Below are 19,205 nucleotides of genomic sequence, written 5' to 3' on the forward strand. Positions count from 1 at the left end.
TCAGGCATAAAACCAGATGAATTTTTTCATTTAACAGTTATTACCGTGTGCCAACTATGTGCCAAACGCCCTGCCTTTTAAAATTCAGATGGATTTTCCAGTATTTGCCTCAGAAATATTTCAGAGCAATGGAAAAGCAGTACTATATAGGTATTCATATATTTTGCTACAGTGTAACTCTAAAGCTTGAAGTAATTCCATTTTATTTCACTTTAAGGTAACATTGTTTGGATGTGTATAGTGTGTGCATATTTACTAAAATTAGTGTCTTATGAAGCTGTTTTTTAAGTGTTAATGACATTCAGGAATTTGGGGCAGTAGTGTGTGGCCTAGTAACAGAGTACGAGAAGGCTTGAGCCCCAATATTTAATTTATTTATAGGCCATCTTATACAAAAGGAATTTGATTTAGCTTAATTTTATTTTAGCTTTACTACTTTTCTGTCCATTTGTTTTCTTAATTGTCCTGATTGAAAATCCAGCCAACAAGTAAATTTAACACTTGTTCCTGTCTACATTTATTCTGAATTCTAAGTCTGTTTGGTGAGTGTGAAGAGAATTAGATTAGTGGTGGAGCTAACACAGCTTGCTGATGGATTGACTGGATGTTGGGGGTGAGGGGAGGCGGAGGTAGGAATCACGATGATTCCCAGCTTTGAGGCTTGAGCAGCTATTGAATGAATGGTGGTGCTCTTTGGACATGGTTGTGATGCCTGTGAGACACCCAGTGGACAATTGAGTAGACAGTTCGCTCTTTGACTGGAGAGGTTCAACAAGTGTCACAAACACATTGTCACTAGCTTTGGTCCTTAGATAAACAAGGGAACTGTTCTACCCTTTTAAAGAACCAAATTTGACACACAATTGGATACCTTAAAGAGGATAGTCATATTGCATGTGACTTTAGGGGCCTCTGAGAATCAGTTATTGATTTAGGATTGGGGAATAAAACTTATGTGTTTTTAAGAAAAAGAAAGTAATTTGTTTGGAACTTTAAAACAGTGAATATTAAACTCCGTTTTTGTTTGCATCACAAATTCTAATGTTTTAGAGACATCTCTGTGACTTATCTGAGAAGGCTAATTAAACAATTCTTGAAATCACCCATTTTAATGTGATTTGCATTGCACTAGCTATAAAGTACAATAAGATAGTCCAGTCTCTGCTTTCAGTTTTATAGTCTAATGCGTGAGACATTAGACTGTAAATACTTTTCCGAAGTGGTAATAAAACAATATTATTGACTACTAAGTGCTGGGAACTGGGAGCAATGAGGAAGGGAGTGTTCAAGAAAGACTTAGGGACTTCCCTCGTGGCACAGTGGTTAAGAATCTGCCTGCCAATGCAGGTGACTTCCCTTATGGCACAGTGGTTGAGAATCCGCCTGCCAATGCAGGGGACACGGGTTTGAGCCCTGGTCCGGGAAGATCCCACATGCCGCAGAGCAACTAAGCCCCTGCGCCACAACTACTGAAGCCCGCGCTTCGCACCGCAACGAGAAGCCCGCGCACCGCAACAAAGACGCAAAAATAGATAAATTTATTTTAAAAAAGAAAGAAAGGCTTCAGAAAGGAAATAACAGTCTAGCCAGAGTCCTTATATTAACTCACCAGCAAGAGGAAAAATTGTAGAACTGTGATGATGAGGGGTGGAAGGGTGCTTCTGCTGGTGGTGGTAAATAATTCTGTATGGCTGAAGCGTCATACTCTGAGTAAGAGAGTGTTATAAAAAGAAGAAGCTGGGAAATCAGACAGGCAGCTTTCAAAATATGTTAAAATGAAAGGATTTGGTAATTTATCTAGGAGGTGATAGACCCATTGGAGGGTTTTTAAGCGTGGGGCAAATTAAAATAATCAGGCTTGCTTTTTAGAATAGAAACTCTGAGATAAGAATGGAATTATATGAGTTTATTATGTGACTTTCTCAAGACTTTTAAGGGTAGTTGAAAATGTCTTTCTTAAAGGTTTTTTGTTTGTTTGCTTAGTTAAAAAAAAAAAGCCACACATGATAAGGGGTGTGAATAGTACCTGTAAGTTTATGTAAATATACCATTTAGCTATATTTTTGCCAGTTAGGACAGTAAATGATTCAAAATATTTTCTTGCTTTAGTGTAATTATGTGTAGCTTAATAAATGAATTATTTTATTAGTGTTTAGTTCAGTGCTGTTCTCATACAAACTGTCACGTAGCACTGTAGTTACGAATAATGTTCCTTAGTATATTATGGCATGTTTCTCAATTTCATATTGACAACTTCACTACAGGCAATGGAAATGGTGGTCAGAAGTTAAAATGATATGTGTAGGTACTTTCCATTTCATAGTTAATGAACTTTGGTGGGGCTACGTCTCCTCCCAAGTACTATTGGGACATTAAATTTGGTGTGGTATTCAAAGAACAAAACTGTCTTCTTTCGTTTAGGCCAGCATTCAAATCTTATTCTAAGATTAATTTATTTAACATATAAGCATTAAATATGCTCCAGGGATGCAGGGCATTACACATTTTAATCTGACAGTGATCTTGTACTCATAGAGTTTAGAGTTTAGTAGAGGAAATAAGATGTATTCTCTTTATATATTTATCATAAAGAGAAGGAAATGGTGTTTCAAGAGTACATATACAGTCTAAAAAGAACTCAGAAGGGAAAGATTATTGTTGCATGAGGGGCGTAAGAAACTCTGAAGGAGCTAGGACTTAAAAGATGTATAAGATTTGGAGGTGAGTGGAATGACCACTAAGAAGCAAAGAAAGCATACACAAAGACACAGAAAGATGATCATATGATAATTTTTAAAAGTCGAATCTCGAAAGCATCTTTTTATGGTGTTTTCTTTACCAATTACATACTGCTGGTGTCAAGGGCTACCAGATCTGTACATTGTTGTATTATTCTGATGTTTTAAGAGATTTAGGAAGGAGTTTTGGTTTGCTGTACCTCCCAGTTTATCTAGAATTTAATCTCAAAACTTTTTTTTTTTTTTTTTTTGGCTACGCTGCGCGGCTTGTGGGCTTGTGGGATCTTAGTTCCCCGACCAGGGATCGAACCTGAGGTCCTGGCAGTGAAAGTGCCGAGTCCTAACCACTGGACCTCCAGGGAATTCCCTCAAAACCTTTTAATTCTTTCATTTAAGTACTTTTGTTTATAGGTGGTGTGGTTTTTTGCTCCCACTTGCTGCTGAACAGTGATCTCCTCCCCATCCCTTTTGTTTTGCTACTTGATAATTACATTTTTCCTTCTTCATCACTAATCCGTGCTCCTCCTCCCAAGAAAAATCCCTAATCACTTTTCAGAAATTGTCAATGCTGCCAATCTGTACATAAAATCCAGAGGAATCTAAGAATTGTTGAAAATCAACATCCATTCCTCCATGCAGTCCATCACCATACTCCTTCCTCTTGAACATACCTTATACCAGTGGTTCTTACGCACAGCCCCCAGACAGCAGCCGCAGCATCACCTGGAAACTCATTACATACAAATTCCCAGGCTGCATCCTAGACCTACCGAATCAGAAACTCTGAGGGTGGGGCTCTGCAATCCTCCTTTTAACAAGCCCTCCAGGTGATTCTGAAGCATGCGCAAATTTGACAATATGAATGAAGCATGCTTTAAAATACTCAACACTCCCAAGCAAACAAATTGGCCTAGAATATGTGACTCCTTTTGATCTCTGATCTAAGAAAGGTTTTATTTAAAGAAAGAAAGAAATCTGTAGTAGCAAATAACATTTAAAGAGTTTCAGTTATTACTCAATAGTAATAGTTAGCATTTATTGAGCCCATTTTTTCATGCCAGGCTCTTTGGTGAGAGTAGTAGGTATTATCCTCAGATCGCAGAGGATGAGACACAGGTTAAATTAATTCAGTGTCTTATAGCCAGAGAGTGTCAGATCAAGAATTTTAATTCAAGCAACTAACTATAAAGCTGATCTTTTTGTTAGGAAATAAGTTCCTATTTGAGGATATCTTTTCAATACAGTTGGGTCGAATTTTTTTGATGCCAATTTTTTAAAAAGTACAAAACAGTTTTTATGTTTAATAGGCCACCATTGTTTTATTTATACTACATCATAGATTAGTATCTCTAAGGGGTATGAAAATTTCTAAGTACACTACTTATGTAGACTTATTTTAATAGAACATTCTTCATTGGAACCGTGACAGTAGAAGGCATCCCATGCTGTGCTGGTCTTTAAGAAAACTGAATGTATAAAAATTCAGACTCAAATTAGATATTTATTTGTACACAAAAGTGTTCTTAAGTTTCATTGTATGAGAAATGAGAAGTCATTTTCTATAAAAACTTTGTTTTGCACATTTCTCAATAACATAATTTGTCTTGTAAAAGAAGAAATGCTTGGAGTGTTTGCAGCAGGTATTCCAGAAGTGCATTTACATTTTATAATTAAATTCATCCCCTCTTCCCTTTGCTTTGTAGTTTTTTTATATGTGTGTATGTGTGTGTATATATGTGTGTGTGTGTGTTTTTTCAGTGACAGTTACCTAAGTTATATTCCTTTCCCCCTGTGTTTCTGCAACTGTTTGGATTGATATCCTTCTGTTAGTCACATTCACATAGAATATTTTGTAATACTTTAAGGTACTATATTTAAAGATGAAAATCTTTGAGCAGAGAAAACGCAAAAATTATGGTTAAATATGTGAGATATATAGGTTAGTAACTGGGAGGATCTTTGTTAATGTGGAATAATGAAATTATGAATAATCTTTTCTTTTACTTTTTTTAACATTTTATTTTTGAATAGGTAATGCATTCATGTAATCCAGAAAGTATGAAAGGACGTATAGTGATGTTTCCTTCCCATCCATTTCCTATAGCAACTCATTCTCTTTCCCATAGACAACAACTTTTGTTAATAGTTTCAGAGATGTTTTATGCACATGTACAAGCAAATACAAATACATTTTTTTCTTTTTAACACCAATAGTTATATATACACTACTGTGCTCTCTGCTTTTTTACACTTAATATATATTTTTGAGATCTTTCCATATCACAGTATATCAAGAGCTTCCTCATTTGTTTTCAACATATGTCATATTTGATTGTATAAATGAAACATCTTTTTAGCCAGTCCTCTATTAATAGTCTTTTCCAAGTTTTGCAGTCTTTTGCTGTTATAAGCAATTCTGCAATAAATAACTTAGTGTGTACATCATTTCATGAGTGTGTGCCATTTATCTAGAGAACAAATTTGTAGAAGTGCAGTTCCTCGGTTAAAGGGTTATGTGTATTTGTAGTTGACAAATTACCCTCCTTAGGGGTTGTGCTAATGTTCTTTTCTACCAGTATTGCATCAAAGTTCTGGTTTTCCCACACCCTCACGAACAGCCCATTTACTTTGTAAATACAATTTTTACCCCCAGTACACCTACATACTTTGAGAACTTTATTACTACAGGAAATAACATCATAAATGTGGAGAATTTTGCTTTGGCATTGTGCCAGTGCAGAACAAGATTCTAGTTAAGTCTTTTCATCTTAAAAATGAATATTCCTGCTTTAGATCTCTAAGATTGTGATGATAAAGTTTAGTAGTTTTTCAGAGAAGAACAGAAAGCTTACTATTCTATGTGTAAGGGTCTATTTTAAGATTATTTCAAGTGTTATATGTTAAAGTATGTCAATACAAGAATAAGGATCTTGAATTAAAGTTCTATCTGTGATTTTTTAAAAATATAGACATAATATTCTTAGTTGCTTAATTATTAGCATCACAAGGAACAAAAATAAAATGGTGAAAAAGTTAAACATTACCAGATTTCTTTTTCATTTGTATTTAATAATTTTGTTGAATAGTAAAACTAGAATGCCTTCAATATGTCTTTAAGCCTGGAAGAAAGTAGTCTCCTTTGAAATTAAATTTCAGCAATGTAGTTGAGTAGTGAATTTAAACAATTCACAATGCTGACTTTCAGTGCTTCTGAAAGCAGGAAGTGTATTACTGACATGCAGAAATATTCCAGCCCAAAGAACATCCCTATCGCCATATGTGGTAAGAATTTGTCACTAACTCACAAACCACTTCTGTAATGCAGTGAATAAGCAGAATTGGTCTTTGTTAGACATTTCCAATTCAATATCAGAGAACTTTGTTTTGCAGTGTCTTATAAGTAACTATTAGCTTATGCCTTGGAAGGAGGCTTGCACATCATGGGTGCTCACAGTTTATTGAGAGAAGAAATAAAGAAACTTGTACCTAATCTTTTAGGCATGATTTTCAAATTTGCTTTTTGAGACCCTGAGTTAAATATTCTTATTCAGTGTATTAATGATTTATTTAAATAAAATTACTTTTATTCTAGTGTTTCCCCCCTCCCCTTTTGTTTTTTACTGCTGTTTGGAGTATTAATCTTATGTTTGCACTTATGCTAAAAATGAAATTATCTTAGGGTTAGTTATTAAGGGGTAGGGAGATATTGTGAACTTAGAAAAACAAGAAAATGAGTTGTGAGGAATCAGGGTTAGCAAAATTCAATGAAGAGCTATTTATCATTAAAATTTTCATTAAAATTTTGAAATACTAATGTTTTTCTGAACTTGAATTTTCTTTTTTTGATTTTAAGCGACTAAGAAGATTGTCAACCAAGTATAGAACAGAAAAGATTTATCCCACAGCCACTGGAGAAAAAGAAGAAAATGTTAAAAAGAACAGATATAAGGACATACTGCCATGTAAGTTTGAAATGCCATTAATGGAACAAATGGAAATGCTAATTAGCAGTTTTATAGCCTAAACTTGCTTTATTCTAAATAAATAAATGATAATAATTTGTGATTGTGCTTGCCTTTCCTTCTGATAATAGTTTTGTTGTTGTAGTTGTTTTATTGTTTAATTTTTCTTTAAGCATCACAATTACTCTGATACTAACTCACTTTTAAATACTGAAAAATCCAAGTAAAAATACCTTTTGTGGACTCCCTATTCAAAGAAGTTATTTTGTTAAAATAAAATAATACAGACAATTCAATAAGTATAATTGAATACATTTTGTAAAATGCTAAAAATATTAACTCTTACCTATTGTCTATTAACAATAAGAACCTTAATTGATTAATTATGCATTAAAAATGAACCATAAGATGATTCATGCCTGTGTGTCTGCTGTTCTCAGTAGTCTAAATATGATCTCTGAGGGTATCTCTGAGGGCATGCCTAAGACTGATAACATCATATTCTAATAACGATAGTATAATTATATTCTTAAATAGCATAGTTTTCTAGCAAAATACCTTTACCTCTAAAAGCATGCATACATAAGGGTCCCCATTTTATAAAGTAAAAATTTATATCATACCTGCTATCTGTTAAAGCTACCAGTAGTCTTTCTCTTTTCTTTCAAGTATCTTGAAATATATACATTCCATGACACCATTCCCTCAACTCTCCATTCATCCTTTTTTCCCTAGCTTTATTGAGATACAATTGACAAAATGTCATTCATTCCTAAAGCTTGTTCTTCTAAAATGTCCTTGATAAATTTCCCAATGACTTTAATTGCCATATTTGGTAGTCTTTTTTTAGTGCTTATTCCTTTCTGTTAACTATTTTGATGTCATTGACCAGTCCCTAGTTTTGAAATTTTCTTCTTCCTTAATATCCCTTTTTCAAATTGCCTCCTCTCTCTCTTGTCTCCTTCCCTCTCTTTCTTACTGTCTTCTTTGCATAAATTTAATCCTTCATCTTTCTATTGTTGTTCAGCTTTACTCTCAGCTGTGGGATCTGCGGGTGGCTGGTAGTAGCAAAATTATTACAAAGCGGCAGCATAGCATCATGGTGAAGAGTTCTGACTCTGGAAGTTCAAATCCTGGTTCTGTCACTTGCTGTCTGTGACTTTGGACTCATCCTCTCTGTGCCTTTGTTTCTTCATCTTCAAAATGGAGATTAAAATAATAATACTTTTAAAGATTATTTTGTGCATGTAAAATGCTTACAATTATCCCTAGTATATAGTAACCACTCATTATGCTTTTGGAAAGTATACTCTACTTTTCTTACCAGTCCATTTCAGAATAGTGAATAGTATAGGTTTCTGGACAGTTTTTTTAAAATTAAGCAATATAATCTTAAGGTACTCTTACTGTGCTCTGGAATTAATGCACATACTCTTAAAGAGACAGTTTCTCCACCTTCTTTTTCTATCATCTGGGGAAATGAATCTCAAATAGCTTCAGGTTTCTGTTTTCCTATGTTGTGTTTCATTCATTAATTTTATAAAAAACTTTGAGCATATACTATGTGCTGCAGATACAGCAGGAAACAAACTGACAAAATTCCCTGCCCCCGTGGAGCTTATATTCTAGTCAGGGTGATGGACAATTAATTCAAATAACATATTATGTTCTCTCATAGTAATTAGTGCTATTGAGAATAATATAGTAGGAGGTACATAGAGAAAATTGAGAATAGAAGGGGGAAGCTTTGTGATTTTAAATAGAGATAGAGGGGGAAGGTCAGTGGTATGCTGTTCAACTGCCCCTCTGAAAAATAAAAGCCTTGGTTTGTATTGCTTGCCAATTTCCATAGTAAATGGACTATTTACCATAGTCATCACAACAAAACTATGAGGTAGGTACTATTATATGCCATTTTGCAGATGAAAAACTGAGACAGAGAGAGGTTAAATACCTTGTCACACAGCTAATAGGGTGGTGAGAAGTTAAACCCAGGCAGTTTGTACCCAGAGCACTGGTTTTCAACTACAGTGATTTTGCTCCTGAAGGGACATTTAGCAATGTCCGGAGGTGGTTTGGTTGTCATGACTAGGATGTGGAGTGAGCAGGCTGCTACTGGCATCTAGTGGGTAGAGGTCAGGGATGCTACTGCATCCTACAATACAGAGGCTTCAGCCTCCCCCCAACAAAGAACTGTTCAAGGCCAAAATATCAATAGTGCTGAGGCTGAGAAACCTTGCCCTAGAGCCTGAGCCCTTAATTACAGTGCTATAGGCAGAGTAGCAGTGCCTTTTTCCCTTTAAGTTATTTAAGGTTTGATAAGTCAGTTTCCGATAAATTTCTAGTCATTTTAATTTGGAAAACTATATTGAAAGTAATAGTATTTAGAGATAATGTTTTCTTACTATCATAAGAATAATGTAAATTGTCAATTTCCTTTGAGTATTTAGCATGCCCAGTGCTTGCAGGTACGGTATATTTTTAAAAACAGCTTTGTTGAGGTATAATTTACATACCATAAAATTTACCCATTTTAAGAAAAGGGAACTCTTGTACATTGTTGACGGGAATGTAAATTGGTGCAGCCACTGTGGAAAACAGTATGGAGCTTTCCCAAAAAACAAAAAATATAACTACCATATGACCCAGCAATTCCACTTCTGGGTATATATTCACAAAAAACAAAAACACTAATTTGAAGAGATGCAAGCACCCCAATATTCATAGCAACATTATTTACAATTGCCAAGATATGGAAGCAACCTAAGTGCTTTATCCATCAACAGATGAATGGATAAAGAGGTATTTTAAATATAGATATAGATATAGTGGAAAACTACTGAACTATGAAAAAGAAGGAAATTTTGCCATTTGCAGCGACATGGATGGACTTGGAGGGCGTTATGCTAAGTGAAATAAGTCAGACAAAGACAAATACTGTATGATATCACTTATATATGGAATTAAAAAAAATACAGCAAACTAGTGAATCTAACAAAAAAGAAGCAGACTCACAGATATAGTGAACAAACTAGTGGCTACGGGGAGTGGGAGTGGCAGTACGGGGGCGGGGGTGGGAAGGATAAACTATTGGTGTATGATACGCTCAAGGATGTATTATACAACATGGGGAATATAGCCAATATTTTGTAATAACTATAAATGGAAAGCAATCTTTAAAAAAAGTTTATAGAATTGTACAATCATCAACACAATACAGTTTTAGAATATTTCCATCACACCAAAAAGGTCACTTATGCCAGTTTGTAATCTTCAGCCTCAGGCAACCACTAATCTGCTTTCCATCTCTAGATTTTCCTTTCCTGGAAATCTCATATAAATGTAATCATACAATATGTAGTCTTTTGTGTCTGGCTTTTTTCACTTAGCATGTTTTTGAGATTCATCCATGTTGTATAATATATTAGTACGTAGTTCATTCCTTTTTATTGTTCACTAGTATTCCATTGTATGGCTATCACATTTTGTTTATCCATTCAGTAGTTGATGAACATTATAAATAATGCTGCTATGAACATTTCTAGGTAAATCTTTGTATGGACATATGGTTTTATTTTTCTTGGGTAGATACTTAGGAATGGAATTTCTGGGTCTGTGGAAGCTTATGTTTATTTTTTTAAATTATTTTTTGAAATTAATTAATTAATTAATTTTATTTGGTTGCCCTGGGTCTATTTGGTCTTAGTTATGGCTTGCAGTCTCCTTAGTTGTGGCTCACGGGCTCCTTAGTTGCAGCTCGCTGGCTCCTTAGTTGTGACATGCGAACTCTTAGTTGTGGCATGCATGTGGGATCTAGTTCCCTGACCAGGGATCGAACCCTGGCCCCCTGCATTAGGAACACGGGGTCTTAACCACTGCGCCTCCAGGGAAGTCCCAGAAGCTTATGTTTAACATTTTAAGGGACTGCTAAATTGTTTTTCAAAGTAGCTGTGTACCATTTTACACCAGCAGTGTATGGGGGTTCTAGTTTCTCTACATCCTTGCTAACACTTGTTATTGACAGTCTTTTTGATTATAATTATTCTAGTGGATGTGTAGAGGTATCTCTACACATCCACTAGAATAATAGAGGTATCTCCTTATGGTTCCAATTTGCATTTCCCTAATGACTAATGATGTTGAGCATCTTTTCATGTTCTGTTAGCCACTGTATACTGTCTTTGGTGAACAGTCCCTTCAAATCATTTGTAGTTTTTTAAAATTGATTTTTTATAAAAGTTATAAAAGTTCATAACTTTTATAAAAGTTATAAAGTTTTATAAAGTTGAGTTATAAAAGTTTTTTATATACCCTAGATACAAGTATTTTTTCAGATATTATGATTTGCAAATTTTTTTCCCAGTTTATAGCTTGTCTTTTCTTTTTATTTTTTATTTTTTATTTTTTATTTTTTGCTTGTTTGTCTTTTCTTAATGGTGTTTTTTAAAGTGTGCAAGCTTTTAATTTTCATGAAGTCCAGTTTATCAGTTTTATGGATCATGTTTTTGATATTCAATCCAAGAACTCTTTGCCTAATCCAAACTCACAAAGATTTTCTCCTATGTTTTCTCATTTCATTCCTAGAAGTATTATAGTTTTAGCTCCTACATTTAAGTCTATAATTCATTTTGAGTTAATTTTTAATATGGTGTGAGGTAAGGGTCTAAAATAATCTTTGAGCATGTGCCATTGTTCCAGCACTATTTGTTGAACATTATCCTTTCTCCATTGAACTGCCTTCTTTCCTTTGTTGGAAATCATCTGACTGTAAATGTAAGGGTTTATTTCTGGACCCCTAATTCTATTTCATTGACTTATTCTTCAGCCAATATCACACTGTCTTGATCATTATAGCTTTATAGTAAGTTTTAAAAGCAAGAAGTGTTAAGTTCTCTGTGTTCTTATTTTTAAAAAATTGGTTTGGTTCTTCTGAGTCCTTTCCGTTTCCATATAAATTGTGAGATAAGCTTGTCAATTTCTGCAAAAAATCCTACTGGAATTTTGATAAGAGTTGTGATGAATCTGTGGATCAATTTAGGGAGAATTGCCATCTTAAACCATATTGACTCTTCCAGTCTAAATGTCCATCAACAGATGAATGGGTAAAGAAGGTGTGAAATATATATATAGAATGTCTCTCTCCATTTATTTAGATCTTCTTTATTTCTCTCAGCAATGTTTTATGGTTTTCAGTGTACAAGTCTTGTATTTCTTTTTAAAAAGTCTTTATGGTATTGTGAATGGAATTATTTTAATTGTATTTTCAAGTTCTTTATTACTAGTCTATAGAAATACAATTTACATTTGCATGTTGATTTTTTTTTTTTTAATCCACTGACCTCCCTGGACTCATTTATTTTAGTATTTAGTTTAGTATTTTTGTGTGAAAACTAGGATTTTTTACATATCAGAATCTTGTCATTTGCAACTAATGACCATTTTACTACTTCCTTTCCAATCTGAGTGTCTTTTTTGCCTTATTGCTCTGGCTAGAACCTCTAATATAATGTTAGCTTGAAGTGGCAAGAGCAGACATCCTTGCTTTTGATCCATTAAAAGTAATTTCATCACTATTCAGAGATCACTTAGTTTTTTCTCAAGCCATCTTGGAGATTTGGTTTATTTTATGGTAGAACACTGAGGCTAGCCCTACAATTAAGAAATTTCTAGGTACTCTTGTGTCAAGGATGACCTGTGCTTTTGTCTGTTGAAAAGGGCTAAAACTGAGTAGGCTAGCCTTTAGAAGTGATGGATCAGGGTGTTCTGCCTATCCCAATATTAATTATGGAGATCCTTTTATTTCTCAGACCTAGGATTTATCAATAGGTGTGTGTTTCCTTGGAGGCGACAATATATATTTTTGTTGCAATAGGTGTTGATGTTTGTTCAAGAAAAAAATGTTGCTACTTTAAAGAACCTCTTGTGTAGTGAATATTGGTTTTATCTATTTGGAATTGGGCTCTTGGGAGATTGTAGAGGCAGTCTGCAAAACCATGGAGAGGAATGATTGTTTTCATTTCTTTAATATTCTTTAAATTATTTCTGTTCATGTTTATGCTTAATAACAGCACCAATGAAAAATATTAAAATATGCATTATGTGTTATACACAGCATAATATTGATTTTTAAATTCTCAATAATGTACTATGATTGGGACTTCCCTCGCAGTCCAGTGGTTAAGACTCCGTGCTCCCGATGCCAGGGGCCCAGGTTCAATTGCTGGGAACCCTGGTTGGGGAACTAAGATCCCACATATCACAACCAAGCCCGCAGCAACAAAGACCTGGCACAGCCTAAATAAATAAATAAATAAATAAATAAATAAATAAATAAATAAATAAATAAGTCGGGGAACTAAGATCCCACATACCACAATTAAGCCCGTGCTGCAACAAAGACCCAGCACAGCCTAATAAATAAATAAATGAAAAATAAATAAATAAAATTTTAAAAAATTATAAAAAATATATATATACTATGATTATATAGTATGAAGTAGTGACTACAAAATTTGCCTGTGCTTTAGAGTTTTAAAAAAAGCCATTTCTTTTTAAAAAATTTTTATTGAAGCATTGTTGATTTACAATGTTGTGTTAATTTTTGCTGTACAGCAAAGTCATTCAGTTATACTTATATATTCTTTTTCATATTCCTTTCCATTATGGCTTATCACAGGATATTGAATACAGTTTCCTGTTCTATACAGTAGGACCTTGTTGTTTATCCATCCTGTATGTAATAGTTTGCATCTGCTAATCCCAAACTCCCAGTCCTTCTCTCCCCCTGCCACCTTCCCCCTTGGCAACCACAAGTCTGTAACCTATGTCTGTGAGTCTGTTTCTGTTTCATAGATATGTTCATTTGTGTCGTATTTTAGATTCCACATATAAGTGATATCATATGGTATTTGTCTTTCTCTTTCTGACTTACTTCACTTCGTGTGAGAATCTCTAGGTCCATCCATGTTGCTGCGTGCAAAAGGCATTATTTCATTTAAAAAAAAAGCCATTTCTGTGTCCCACCTTGAACTGACTGAATCAAACTTACTGCAGAATATGCAACTTGGAAATCTTGCATTTTAATTTGCTTTTCCCAGTCCCCAGCTGCTGTATGATTAGCCATAGGTGAAATAAGATTGGCAAAATACTGTTAATTACTGAAGTTGGGTAATGGATAGATGGGGGTTCATTATACTATCATATTTTTGTATATGCATAAAATTTTCCATCACAGAAAATTAAAAAAAATTCCCAGCTTGCATGTAGCAAGCAGCTTGGCACAAGTCTTGACTATCATTTGGGAGCCACTGTTCTCATTTGGATTCACAATCCTCAAAACATTTACTAAGGATCCAATGGTAAACCAACTATTGTACAAAGTCTCTGGCTTTGAGATACTTTGAATAGAGGCTAACATGCCACATGAATAAGGGTAATTAATTGGGACCCATCATTACTGGCAAACATGGTTGAGAGGAAGCTTCGTATAGTTACTTAACTGTCATTGTCCTAACTACTGAATTATTCTATTGTCATTTACCCAAAGCATAGGATTTTTTATATGTATATTTCTTATCCCAAATGGCTTTTAAAAAAAGACATGTAGGATGGAGTGAAATAAGAAACAAAGCATTGATAAACATGTAAACATTCTCCTTCCTGGAAACATGGTAAGGAGATACATAATTTTAATTGGAAGCTACTATGTCTTTCTTATATATCTCTTCCTACAAATTGCCAAAGAAAATTTCACCAAAAATAAATAAATGAAATCAGCAGAACTGGGCCTTTGTACTAATGTATAAAATTCGGGTCATTGGCAAATAAATTAGTTATTCATTAGTTGTCCTTTTAAAAAGTTTGCTAAGAAGTTTATTTGGATCTGTTACCATTTCTGTATGTCTTTTTGTATTTTAATTGCCTTTAATAGTCATTGTCCCTGGATTAGAAAGGACCAAAATGATAGTGGCATGTTACATGTTATCTTTCTAATCTGGAGACCATGAATCTTAGATAATCCTACTACTTTAGGGTTTCATAGGCCCAAAGTATGTCCCCAGATATTTATTTACTACAAAGGGAAAGATAGTAACTTCACAGTGGAGACACCAGCTGACACCAAATTAACCAAGACCAAGGTTAACCTCACAAGTAACATGACATATTGACATCATGAACCCCTTGGTGTGTCTTCTCACTGAGGACACATGATTGTTCTCTGCTGTTCTGGACAAAATGCATAACCTCATTCCAGTCATAAGAAAAAAATCAGTCAAAGGAACTTTTATAGATTGGAAGAGAGTAAGGAGAAATAATAACAAAGTGTATTGTGGGATCCTGGAAAGAAAAAATATACTTTTTTTAACTGGTAAAATTTGTATACAGTCTGTTGTGTAATTAATAGTGTTGTAACAATGTTAGTTTTCTCATTTTGATAACTGTACTGTGGTTATGTAAGTAAGATGTTAACACTAAGGGAAGATGAGTGAGGGATGTATGAGAATTCTCTATACTATTTTTGCAATTTTTCTGTAAATCTAAAATTAGTTCTAAATGAAAAGTTTTAAAAAATCTATCTGTACTACCTATGACCAAGGGCTGATTTTTCTCTCTTTATATAGATTTCATATAAATCAGTAGGACAACATAGACATATGGGGATAATGTTCAAAGGGTATAAACAAGCAGCTTTGGTAAAAGAAATACAAACAACTATATGAAAATATGCAACCATTTGCATAATTCAAGAAATGCAAGTCTGATGTCTTATTTTTTAGATTGTCAACTATTAAAATGTATGATAACACCCAGTTAGTTACTCTTACTAATAACACTTGCATAAGTTGGTATACACCTTTTAGAAGGCAAGTTGCAATTCCTCTGTTAGGAACTTACCCTCTCGTACTGTCGGTAACAGATACAAGTACTGCAGTGTTCATTGTAGTAGTGTGTCTAGTAAGAAAAAAATGGCCCATCAGTAGTGTAGCTAGTTAAATAAATAATGAAACGTCCATATAATGGATTCCATGTAACATTAAAAAAGAGTAAGGTGATCTGTTTTTGCTCTGGGAAGAGTTCTAGGATATATTGATAACTGAAAAGTAACAAGGTTCAGAACAACATGTTTAGTATGATTGTATTTGTCTGCTTTTTCAAAGTATATAGGTATATGCATAAAAATTTTGGAATGAAAAAAGAACTTTAATAGTGTCTTTTTTGGAAAAGAGAGAGCCCTGGAATTCAAGGACAGGGGCAGTTCACTTTTCATCTTGTATCTTTTTTTTTTTTTTTAAATATTATTTATTTATTTATTTGGCTGCGCCAGGTCTTAGTTGCGGCACACGGGATCTTTAGTTGTGGCACACGGGATCTTTAGTTGTGGCATGCGGGCTCTTAGTTGTGGCATGTGGGATCTAGTTCCCTGACCAGGGATCGAACCTGAGCCCCCTGCATTGGGAGCATGGATTCTTAACCACTGGACCACCAGGGAAGTCTCATCTTGTATCTTTCTTTAAGATCTAATTTTTAAAAATCATAGTGATATTACCTTTATTTTAAAAATAAAACTACATAATTTTATAAAATTAATAAAATTTATATTTTGAGACTTTCTTGTAAAGATTTTTTTTACCCTAAGTGGAGATTACCTAATAATAAGTATCACTGGTGAAGTGCAGTATTGAGCACTTTTCTTTTTTTTTTTTTTTTTTAATTTATAGAGAGAATGTTTTTTGCTTATTTCTTTTAAATTTTATTTATTTATTTATTTATGGCTGTGTTGGGTCTTCGTTTCTGTGCGAGGGCTTTCTCCAGTTGTGGCAAGTGGGGGCCACTCCTCATCGCAGTGCGCGGGCCTCTCACCATCGCGGCCTCTCCTGCTGCGGAGCACAGGCTCCAGACGCGCAGGCTCAGTAATTGTGGCTCACGGGCCCAGCTGCTCCGCGGCATGTGGGATCTTCCGGGACCAGGGCTCGAACCCATGTCCCCTGCATCGGCAGGCGGACTCTCAACCACTGCGCCACCAGGGAAGCCCTGAGCACTTTTCATACATCATCTTAATTCATTTATTTGTCACAGTTTACTTAATTTTTCTAATTTCTTGGGAAATATGAAAGTTAGATTTCCTTACAAGAACTTTGGCAAATGTATTTGTGTATAAATGGTTAGTGTTCATCACCTAGTATGCTTGTTAAAAACTGTAGACACTTAAACCTCAGACTCTTGTATAGTAAATCTAGGACGATGCCCAGGAATTTGTATTTTAAAAGAGCTCCTGAGATTTATTCTGATTCCAACTTTAAAACACAGCTGGGCTTCCCTGGCGGCGCAGTGGTTGGGAGTCTGCCTGCCAGTGCGGGGGACACGGGTTCGAGCCCTGGTCCGGGAGGGTCCCGCGTGCCGCGGAGCGACTGGGCCCGTGAGCCACAACTACTGAGCCTGCGCGTCTGGAGCCTGTGCTCCGCAACGAGAGAGGCCGTGATAGTGAGAGGCCCGCGCACCGCGATGAAGAGTGGCCCCCGCTTGCCGCAACTGGAGAAAGCCCTCGCACAGAAACGAAGACCCAACACAGCCAGAAATAAATAAATAAATAAAGGAGTTCCTTTAAAAAAAAAAAAAAAAAGTAAATTGATTTAAAAAAAAAAAAAAAAAACAAAAAAAAAACACAGCTTTACAATCAGACTTCCTGTCAATATGTTAGAAATTACCCTGCTGGTACCTAGAGTCAATTTTCATTCATTGTTTTTTTTTTTTTTTTTTAAATTTATTTATTTATTTTTGGCTGCGTTGGGTCTTTGTTGCTGCGCACGGGCTTTCTCTAGTTGTGGCGAGCCAGGGCTCCTCTTCGTTGCGGTGCACTGGCTTATCATTGCCGAGGCTTCTCTTGTTGCGGAGCACAGGCTCTAGGCGCATGGGCTTCAGTAGTTGTGGCACACGGGCTCAGTAGTTGTGGCTCGTGGGCTCTAGAGAGTAGGCTCAGTAGTTGTGGCGCATGGGCTTAGTTGCTCTGCGGCATATGGGATCTTCCCAGACCAGGGCTTGAACCTGTGTCCCCTGCATTGGCAGGCGGATTCTTAACCACTGCGCCACCAGGGAAGTCCCATTCATTGTTTTTTAAAGTAAATAATTTTAGTTATTTATTTAATCTTGTTTATGGTTTGTTAGAAAAAAAACCTGTCTGCCAATGGGACATAATTTATGAAATCCTTTATTTTTTCTTGTAGTTGATCACAGCCGAGTTAAGTTGACTTTAAAGACTCCTTCTCAAGATTCAGACTATATCAATGCAAATTTTATTAAGGTATGTATTAACTTTAAATGGTGTTTCTCTGCCATATTTAATGTCTTCCTACATACTAATTTTATTAAAAATTTTAAAATTGCCTAACATGATACCAACAGTAGAAGAAGTAAAAATAAAAGCACAGCCATGACATATGTTTATGGGCTTTCCTTCTAGCTTCCTTATTCATAAAGAGTTTTGCTTGGTTTTATGACAGTGGAGATAAAGTTTTTCTATTTTTGTTTCTTCTTTTACATTGAAGACTTATAAACACCTTACTGATTGCTAAATCTTCTCATTTGTCCCTTTGAGTTTAGGTACACAAATGTACATGGTCATTTCTGTTGTTGAACCATACAGGTTGTTTCCAGTTTTTCTTGATAGTAATATTGCAGTGAACGTTGTTATTCTTTTTTTTCTCTAAGTTTTTAAAAAAAATTTATTTATTTTATTTATTTATTTTTGGCTGTTTTGGGTCTTCATTGTTGCCCACGGGCTTTCTCTAGTTACAGCGAGTGGGGGCTACTCTTCGTTGCGGTGCGTGTGCTTCTCGTTGTGGTGGCTTCTCTCGTTGTGGAGCACGGGCTCTAGGCATGCAGGCTTCAGTAGTTGTGGCACGCGGGCTCTAGAGCGCAGGCTCAGTAGTTGTGGCACACGGGCTTAGCTGCTCCGCAGCGTGTGGGATCTTCCTGGACCAGGGCTCGAACCTGTGTCCCCTGCATTAGGCAGGCGGATTCTTAACCACTGTACCACCAGGGAAGCCCTGAACATTGTTATTCTTTTGAATAATTTCTTAGAATAAATTACCAGGGCTGGAATTACTGTGTAATACTGATTTAAAATTACAGAATATAAACTTAGATTAAAAACTTTTGGCAATTGTCACTATGTTTCAAGTGACAGCTGAAATGCAAGATTAAATATAGTCTTTCTAGATAACCTTTTTTGGATACTCTTTGATCAAAAGCAGTCAAGTTTTTTACATATTTATCAGCAGAGAGAGATTCAAACTGCTACTTGAGTAAATAAAAGACTATTTTGTTCTGTTATTCTGTGCTTTTGAATCTTTCTAGTTATATGGCAGTATAATTTCAATTATTTTATATATGGTATTTATACTTTTTTTAAGGTTCTTTTTTTTTAATTTTAAAAAAAATTTATTTATTTATTTTTGGCTGTGTTCGGTCTTTGTTGCTGCGCGCGGGCTTTCTCTAGTTGCGGCGA

At 35.1% G+C, this 19,205-nt stretch overlaps 1 protein-coding gene across 2 annotated transcripts in view; it reads left to right on the plus strand.

Annotated features, from left to right (window-relative positions):
- PTPN12 (protein tyrosine phosphatase non-receptor type 12) overlaps nt 1–19,205 on the plus strand; it is an 89,053-nt gene that overhangs the window by 25,930 nt on the left and 43,918 nt on the right. For both annotated transcript variants that reach the window (XM_061198464.1, XM_061198465.1), the window contains exons 2-3: nt 6,592–6,700; nt 17,923–17,999. In XM_061198464.1, the coding sequence (XP_061054447.1) occupies nt 6,592–6,700; nt 17,923–17,999 (186 nt within the window). The remainder of the gene's footprint in view (nt 1–6,591; nt 6,701–17,922; nt 18,000–19,205) is intronic.

The sequence above is a fragment of the Eubalaena glacialis genome, chromosome 8 (assembly GCF_028564815.1).
Source record: "Eubalaena glacialis isolate mEubGla1 chromosome 8, mEubGla1.1.hap2.+ XY, whole genome shotgun sequence".
NCBI lineage: Eukaryota > Metazoa > Chordata > Mammalia > Artiodactyla > Balaenidae > Eubalaena > Eubalaena glacialis.